Consider the following 9,884-nt stretch of genomic DNA (forward strand, 5'->3'; position numbering starts at 1 on the left):
AAAAACAGGTCAATCAAGAGCCCAAACTCAGTTTGACACATTAAAGTGAATGTACCCATCATGGTATACATTTAAACACCGTTTTCAGGTATTCAGACTTAACGTAAAGCCCTGTGTGAGGTCTAGGATGCAGTGTGAACCCAGAAGTTAAGGTAGATAGACAGGTAGATAATCTTGCAAATCATCACTAACGATCTTTTGTATGAACGCTCGTTAGCAATGATCTGGCAGTGTATTACTGCCGCCTCTTACCCGATGAACAAGCAAACATTCATTTATCGGGTTTGCATGTTGTTCCATAGCTCTGATCTTGAGGGCAAATGTAGATTGTTAACCTATGTGCTAATTTATTTAACCTACCAGGCTGGATTCACACTTCCAGGGTCTGTATTCCAGATGTGTCCTGGCAAGACCTCTGATTTAATGACCCAAACTCTGGTTTAAAATCCCAATTATGCAGTGAGTTTGGGTCTGTAAACAGTCAGGCCATGACACATGTCCAGAGTATGTACTCCAGAATCTAGCCATAGAAAACAAATATTGTGGCTAATGGGTCAATACTTAAAAGGATCTTGTTGGTATGTGATCATATTAATCCATATTTCTGCAATGTTTTCCAGACTTCCATAAAAAGTCATTGTGAAACATGGCAACAAATGAACCGATCACACAAAATTTTACCGTAAAATATAGTCAAATCTGTATATCTACATATAGTCTGGATTATCTGTTAAGTTGGATTCAATCTTTTCATCTGTTGCTGGGTGCCAATGACATAATGTGTCTGGTGCCATTATAGCGTTACTGATGGATAGCGTCAGTGATATTATGCAGTACCTGGTGACAGGGAGAATGCCATTAAAGCATTGTTGCCAGAGCCATTGAGCCTCCTTTCACTGTCAAAAAATAAGAAAGACTAGGAAAATGTCTCATCAACTATAATTGTTTAATCTGGGTGTCTTCTTAAGCAGCTAACAACTGACGTGTTCAGTTGGCTTCACAGTGATAGAAAGCAACTTTCCGGTTTGCACAGCAAACTTTCCCCATCATATTATTTAAAGTGACTGGAAAGTATAGAGAGCTGAAGGATGACTATTTGGCCCAGTTCCATTTAACTTAACCCAATTTGTTGTTTAGATGTTAATTCGTTTTAGGCTCCTGTTACACAGTCCAGTGCCAGACCAATAATGAGTGCTAGTCAACAATATACAAGTCAATCGGTGCTTGTTTAAAGGGCTTTACACCCGATCCGATGCAAAGTGAAAATGGAACCAACAATCATTATAATTGTTCGTCCCCCTTTCACTTTTCATACCGTCAGCAGAACATCCCATTTACACAGGGCGATGAAACAAAGATTTAAGTGCTGCATGAAAGATGTGATCGCCTGACAAACCATCCTTTTTCTCGTTTGTTGGGTGATCGATGGAACCTTTACACAAGCAAGTTATTGGGAACCAGCATTTAGAAGTACAAACGTTTGTTCCCCACAACTGATCCTTGTTCCATGTAAAGGGACCTATAGAAGTTGCTGTAAGATGAGGAAACAAAATGTTAGGTTAGTTTCACATCTGCGGCATAACTCTCCGGCAGGCTGTTCTGGCAGAGAACAGCCTGACGAATTTCTCCTGATGCAGCATTGCCGGATTCCATTGACTATAATGGGATGCGGATGTTCCCTGGCAAATATGCTGGGATTCAGCGGGACAAAAACCGCTGCACGCAACTGTTTTAGGCCAGAAGGTTCCCGGCATTCTCTGCCAGAACAGCCTGTCAGAGAGCTGTGCCACAAATGTGAAAGTAGACTAATTTCTACTGGCAGTGTTCAGAATACATATTTGATCGAATCTATGAGCTAAACTCCTCAATATTGAAATTGCTACTTCATAAAGGAAAGGTCATGGAATTATGGAAATCTTCGGATCGATAGACATAATAATGATAAAATATGATAAAATATTCAAAACATCTTTACTTATTCAGTATAGAGTATGAAACCATTCCTTGGCATGCTATCAATAAGGTTATTCATGTTCTGCCCCGCTAAATGAAATTGGGCAGTTTCCTTTGCAATTGCCGACCAATGATGTCCCATAAGTGCTCAATGGGAGACAAGTCTAGACACGATGCAGGCCATGGTAGCTTGTTTAGGCTGCTCACAGTAGCACAAGCAAAATGCGGCCTAGTATTATGTTGAAGAATGGCTCCTGGGACACTTCAGATGAATGGTTGTACCAGTGGATTCACAAGCAAATCAATGTAATGCTGAGCTGTTGGTGTACCTGAAACTAAGACTACTACTACCATACATTATGTCACCCCACACCATTATCCTGGGAGTAGGACAGGTGTGATGTTCCTTTGTGAAGACCTCTTCATGGCATAGCCCACATTGTCTCCAGACCAATCTTCGGCTATCATTGCATCCGAGACAAAAGCAGGACTCCTCACTGAAGAGCATAGACCTTTACTTCAGCTTCCATTACTGTCTTGCTGTATACCATGTTAACCTTTTGAGAGGAGTGGCATAGGGTCAATGGAACTCCTGTAGCCGGATGTCTGGCTTGTAGCCCATTGTGGTGCAAACACTTTCTGATGATTTGTGTAGACACTGTTTGCCACCCTAGGCTTGGGATGTGACAGCCAATTTTACTTGCAGTATAGAATGGATCACTAAGTGCCATTCTTCTAATCAGGCGATCCATCAATGCAGAGGTTCTCTTCTGTGACCTCTTGCTGAAATTCCAGTTCGTTGTCATTCTCCCAACCAACGGAACACACAACATTGAATAGTTCAGACATCTCGGCCTAGGCGCATAGTGATCTGCTAGAATGATAAACCAAGGTCTCTCGGTGCAAGGATGCTGTCCCTGTCAGTTTTACGACAAGTAGCCATAATTCGCACAATCATCCCACACAAATTGATCTGATTTAGTGACTAAAAAACGTTGCTTTCAATCTCTCTTTTATGCCCCTCCTACTTGCCACAGATTGGAGCTAGGTGCTTGAAAATTTGATCATCTGCAGATCTTAGGAAAACCTGCTGCTTCCTCGATTTGCATAACCTTATGGCTTGTCTTTCTTGGTGTTGCAATTTCAATGTTGAGTGTATAATTAAGGTACATAGGATAGCTTGACTGCATTCAGGATGGCCAATGGTCATCTACCCACATATGGCTGCCCATGCTACGATACTCCAAAGTCTAAGTATGTATCACTATAAACAATAACTACAGCTGACAAAGGGGATGTGTCACTTTAGCAAATAACATTCATTATGTAGAAAAGTTAATACAAGCCACTTACTAATGTATTATTATCCATATGGCTTCCTTCGCTGGCAGGATTCATTTTTCCATCACATTATACACTGCTTGTTTCCATGATTATGACCATCCTGCAATCCATCAGTGGTGGCTGTGTTTGCACTCTATAGAAAAAAGCACCTGCCTATGCACACTCCCAGGGTCTCATCCATTAGAGAGGCTGGCGCCTTTTCCTATAATGTGCAAGCACGACCACCGCTGCTGGATTTCAGGTAGTTCGTAACCATGGAAATGAGCATTGTATAATGTGATGGAAAAATGAATCCAGCCAGCGAAGGAAGCAATATGGTTAACAATACATTAGTAAGTGCTTTGTATTAACTTCCTCTACAGGATAAATGCCACTTGCTGAAGTGACACAACCCCTTTAAGTGACTCAACAGTTTTGGGGACACTTCAGAAAAAGCATGACTCATGCACATTTATGAGCCTCATGATGTCTAGAATTTGCCACAGGTTTTTGGCAAAATCTAGACCTAAAGGGCCAGATTTATCATTACTCTGACAGCTCACTCCACTTTCACCTATGGCTAAAGTCAGTTTTAGCCAAGTCAGATTTATGATCGGCCCTTTAAGACTGTAATAAATGTGGTTTGATGGTAGCAGTTTATCTGTCAGTAAGCAGCTTTACAAAAATCTCACGTCTTTACGAAAAAGTCGCATGTTCTATTAAAAAGTCTCATAAGATAAGCATGGTCCTCACTGGAGTGAAATTGCGCATTTTTTTGCGACTTTTTAAATAGTCGCAATAGTAAATCTGTCTAGAGATTCATTTACATAAGAAAACACACCCACTTTCAGAAAACTGGCGAGCATAGTGCAGAACAGAAAAAAGTTGCAAATTTTTGCGCAGTTTTAGCGATTGCGCAAAAAAATTTGAGTTTTTCACTCCATTATTCTGACTTGAGCTAATGATAAATATGGCCCAAAGTATGTTAAAGGGGTTCTGCACTTTGTTTAAACTGATGATCTAGCCTCTGGATAGATCGTCAGCTTCTGATCGGCGGGGGTCCGACACCCGGGACGCCCGCATTCTGTTTACCGCTGGCCGAGTGACATCACGACTTGTATCAACTGGCCTGGGCGGGGCTAAGCTCCATTCAAGGGAACAGAGCTTAGCCACGCCCAGGCCAGTGATACTAGTCGTGACGTCACTGGACCTGCGGTAAACAGTGAGAAGGCCGCTGATTACCGCAGGCCCAGCTGATCGGCGGGGGTCCCGGGTGTCGGACCCCCGCCGATCAGATGCTGATGATCTATCCAGAGGATAGATCATCAGTTTAAACAAAGTGCAGAACCCCTTTAAAGTATTTTATTTCCAGATTTTGACAAGACAAAATGCACTGCTGCATGTTTGATATGTCTGTCATGCATATTGTATGTTTTCATTGTGTTTTACACACACATACATATATCGACACAATACAAATAGAGAACTTGGAGGTTAAAACTTGAAGGAAACCTTTTTCTATAGGAACACTGATGCAGTGCAGTTATGTCAGATTTTTGCTTGGTTTTTAACTGCCCTAGTGTATAGTTAGCAGCTTTTAAAGGATTGCCACAATAAGATACATTGCACAATCTGTCTACAATGCAAGCCCATTAAACCATTAATGGCCACCATTTTCTTCCGCTAGCTAGCTGCCATATTGAATATAATAATAGCTACACAATGAGATCACTTATTTAAAAAGTAGGCGCCTTTTGACTATTACACTACAAAAAGATGTAAAAATTTTTTAATAACATGGCCCATAGGTCTGTCCTAACCTTCTTTCACCAGATCTTTGTCAAAAGTGATTATGTTCAATTTTCAGTGAATTTCAAATTACAAATTTAAAATAAATGTTGGAGACTACCATTTTAAACTGTGCATACAGTATTTACCAGGTATTGTAGTAAATTGGAAGATGCCCATAAAGGTAAGTTTCAATGATACAATTCCACCTCCTACAAAAAAAATGTTATGGTCTCTTTACTTTCACGAGTTGTTCGCTAATCTGTGATTATGATGAACAGTATGTGTAACATAAAGTACAACTGATGGGCTTTTTGCCTTGTTATTAAAATTACCCCAGAAAAGATCGTTTGTCTTGTATGTATTTTTTTTTCTTGATCTTGAGAAATGAACAATATGAGTTTTTCCAACCAAGCACAGGAATGAAAATATAACCTTATATAACGTAATGGCAGCTAAATATGCCATTTAAAGGCCATGTTGGTTTTAACTGGCCTAGTATAAAATCTTGTGTGACCCATCAATAATGACTAGATGGAATAAATAAATAAAAATCTGGGAAAATTATATATATATATATATATATATTTCCCCTGGTAATACCTATACCATAACTTGGAGTTACCATTATTTCTATTTTTCTTTTTTTTTTGTAGGCCAAAAAGCATATTTTCAACTAGTATATGCAACCAACAGATGTCCATCAAATAGTCACTGTTTTGTTTTTTTGTTAGTACAGCTACTGACAATCTGTTAAAAATTTGATCTAATAAGTTGGATCCTTTGCCCAATGATCTAACATATATATACAGTACAGACCAAAAGTTTGGACACACCTTCTCATTCAAAGAGTTTTCTTTATTTTCATGACTATGAAAATTGTAGATTAACACTGAAAGCATCAAAACTATGAATTAACACATGTGGAATTATATTCATAACAAACAAGTGTGAAACAACTGAAAATATGTAATATTCTAGGTTCTTCAAAGTAGCCACCTTTTGCTTTGATTACTGCTTTGCACACTCTTGGCATTCTCTTGATCAGCTTTAAGTGGTAGTCCCCTGAAATGGTTTTCACTTCACAGGTGTGCCCTGTCAGGTTTAATAAGTGGGATTTCTTGCCTTATAAATGGGGTTGGGACCATCAGTTGCGTTGAGGAGAAGTCAGGTGGATACACAGCTGATAGTCCTACTGAATAGACTGTTAGAATTTGTATTATGGCAAGAAAAAAGCAGCTAAGTAAAGAAAAACGAGTGGCCATCATTACTTTAAGAAATGAAAGTTAGTCAGTCAGCCGAAAAACTGGGAAAACTTTGAAAGTAAGGGCTATTTGACCATGAAGGAGAGTGATGGGGTGCTGCGACAGATGACCTGGCCTCCACAGTCACTGGACCTGAACCCAATCAAGATGGTTTGGGGTGAGCTGGACCACAGAGTGAAGGCAAAAGGGCCAACAAGTGCTAAGCATCTCTGGGAACTCCTTCAAGACTGTTGGAAGACCATTTCAGGGGACTACCTCTTGAAGCTCATCAAGAGAATGCCAAGAGTGTGCAAAGCAGTAATCAAAGCAAAAGGTGGCTACTTTGAAGAACCTAGAATATGACATATTTTCAGTTGTTTCACACTTGTTTGTTATGTTTATAATTCCACATGTGTTAATTCATAGTTTTGATGCCTTCATAGTCATGAAAATAAAGAAAACTCTTTGAATGAGAAGATGTGTCCAAACTTTTGGTCTGTACTGTATATATATATATATATATATATATATAACGGAGAAAAATCCGATAAACCCAGCTTTCAAAAAATATAAGAAAACATCCTTTATTGTTCCAGAAGTATAAAATCCAAGAGAGACACCAAGTCTACGCGTTTCAGGTCAAAGACTCTTAATAATGTCTTTGACCTGACACGCTTGGTTGGATTTCTGCTGTGTTCCTGGCAATACCCGTGCTTCCATTGTGTATGCAGGTGAGCTTGGCTACTCTCTTTCTTCTTTCATTTTTATATATACAGTATGATGTGTGGCCCATTGCCATCCAATTGTACATTATTTTGCCACTTGGCCTGCATAAGTGGGGGCAAAAAAAAACCTCAAAGCAGGATACCTATGGTCATGTTTAGACCAAAGCCAGATGGTATCTGGGTCCATGCAGTACCAGCAAATGTTTGCACACATCTCTTTCTAAGGCTTTTACAATTTTTAAGGAGGAAATCAATGAAGCTGGTGGGTTTACAAGATGCATTTTCTGAATATCTGATGTGGATCAGCAGATATTGGTATTGTGTGCTGTGCATCTGTTTTTATAATTCATTGGTTAAAGGGGTTTTCCATGAATAGCAAGTTACATGTGGGTAGTTGATAACTGCAAGATCTGTGGAGGTTCCAACGATGGGACCACCACCTGTCCTAAGAACGGGGGCCCCCCAAGTCACCCATTTGAATTGAAGGATTACTTGGAATAGCCCTTTAAAGGGGTTTTCCAATATTTTCTTATTCATGGACTATCCTCAGGATAGGCTATCAATACCTGATTGGTGGGGGTCTGAATCAAACATCTAATTGGCGGGGATGCTATGAGTCCTCCACCCACCGAACTGATATTGATGACCTACTGTATCCTGAGGACAGTTCATCAATATTAAACACCCAGAAAACTCTTTTAAATGTATTAGTTTTTTTTATGAATGCAATTAAAGGGTTGTTTTCAGCAAATGGGATGTTCTTTTTTTCTTCCTAAAAACAGTATCTCTCTTGTCAATGACCACACACCCATTCCAGTATCGCGGAATACCAAAAAAGCAATCCACATAGAAAGGTGGCTCTGTTTCTAGGAAAAATGCAGACATTTATTTCTAACATCAGACAACTATTCCGTTATAATTTCTAACAATAACCCTATGGTTTTACTGTTTGCTTTTCCCTTCCATGCAGATCACTCTAGATTACTTTACTGAGCTGGTTGGCCAACATGTCATTTTTCCAGTTACTGTTAAGCTTCAAGCTAACTTCTAGTTCAACAGCTGAAGGCTCACGGTTGGTGTTGCAGATTGTACCCTGTTCTTCAACATTTTTCTCTCTCTTTTCTGTAGCTTCTTCTTTCTATAACCAGCCTGTTGACAGTCCTACATCTTTCCTGTAATGGACAGTAAGGGGAACAGAAGAGCAGCAGTCTAAGGGTACATGCACCCTTTGGAAGATTTGCCTCATGACTTGTACCATTGTTCTTCCTTACGTATACTTTTTGTGGATTACTTGTTCCTGTGTATTGGGGACTGAGTTTGCTTGCTCACTGAAGTGTGTCATGGTTGTGAGTTTCTGATACAATGGATATACTATTGCATTGCAAGTCATCTAAAGACCCAATAGGCAGGTAATGTCCAGAGACTAAAGATCTGACCAGCTTCTCGTCTCTAGAAGGATGACTGTCAGCAGTACCTAGTAACATGGGGGAACACGTGCCTGCAAATTTTTTGGACAATTTTCATATGGTGTATATTGGTGTTAAAAGTGGCCTGTAAACTGTGCTCATGTCATTCTGTAAGCTACAGTAATCGGAGGTAATTTGCTGTGGTTTTGGTGAAGGTTAGCGCCTCAGACCAGTGTTATTTTATTATTGGTGATTCACTTTATATTTATGATATATTTATATATAATAAGATTACTCATATCATGGTTCTTCTATTTCAACAAAGGGCATAGTCCCCCAGATTTTTTTACTGGCGTTTTTTTATTTTTATTAGTTCATCCTTACTCTCTTACCTCTGACCCCATTGAATAACGAGGGATGGAAAAAAGGTAAAGTTTGTCATTTGGTTCAGACACCTGATGACTTTAGATTTTCCACATTTTACTTTGCAAACAAAAAAGCCAAATGGTTTTAAACCCAAGTGATGTCACTGTGTTTTCTAGATTTTAATCTCAAGAGGTAAAAAAAAAACTTTTGGCATCAGTATAAATGCCATCTGTATTACAATATTTGCCTGATATTTATTATTTCATTTTAGATAGTTGGTATGAAATTACAGATTTATTTTATTCCCTGATGTTTATGCAAAGATCACTTTAAAGCTAGTATTGCTAGAGCCTTTAATATTTCTATCACAATTCATATATTTGCAAGGTATGGTATGGAAGACCATTTCAGGGACTTGAATTACATTATGAATTATTTTTGGTGTTTTAATATACAAGGTTAATAAAACCTGGGTAAATGTTTTGATGTCTTTAGGTTAAAAACCAAATTTCAATTTGGTTGTCATGCCACTGAGAACAAACTCCAGGGCAGGGCCAAGAAACTTGTACATCTTTATCTAGGACCATCCTGCATAGGCTGGCATAAGAGGGAATAGGGTGAATTTAGACATTTAGGGATTAGTCTTATTGGCACAGATCCTCATAGCACCATGGTATAAAGCTGTACAGCCTCGACTTGACTGTATATATGAAGATATTCTGTTCTAGAAGCACCAGCTACACAGTTTGATGGAACATCCCTATAGGGATTTTTTTCCATGTGAAATAGGAGATACAGTTGGTTCTAAAACTGCTTTAAGCCATGCACATAAGCCCTTATTTTGTGTCCTTTTTGTAGAACAACTAGCAGGACAGTAAAGATGGTGAACATCAGAGTTTTTGTTTTTTTTAATTCTTGAAACTACCTTGTGAGCAAGTCAGTGAATAACTACAGTGCCCATTAAAGATGTTGGCTGAGCTGCAAATGCCAACAAAGCCTATGGAGAATTTGGGGGTTGTTTTCTAGGGGGAAAAAGATCAAACCCTTGTTTCTAATCTTTCATTATGTATTAAGGCTGT

General features: G+C 39.1%; 1 protein-coding gene across 1 annotated transcript in view; it reads left to right on the plus strand.

Annotated features, from left to right (window-relative positions):
* Positions 1-8,956, plus strand: part of SEPTIN11 (septin 11) — a 106,418-nt gene extending 97,462 nt beyond the window's left edge. Inside the window, exon 10 of the mRNA XM_040418021.1 lies at positions 8,162-8,956. Within this exon, the coding sequence (XP_040273955.1) occupies positions 8,162-8,177 (16 nt within the window). The 3' untranslated portion in view covers positions 8,178-8,956. The remainder of the gene's footprint in view (positions 1-8,161) is intronic.
* The last annotated feature ends 928 nt before the right edge of the window (positions 8,957-9,884 follow it).

The sequence above is a fragment of the Bufo bufo genome, chromosome 2 (assembly GCF_905171765.1).
Source record: "Bufo bufo chromosome 2, aBufBuf1.1, whole genome shotgun sequence".
Taxonomy (NCBI): Eukaryota; Metazoa; Chordata; class Amphibia; order Anura; family Bufonidae; genus Bufo; species Bufo bufo.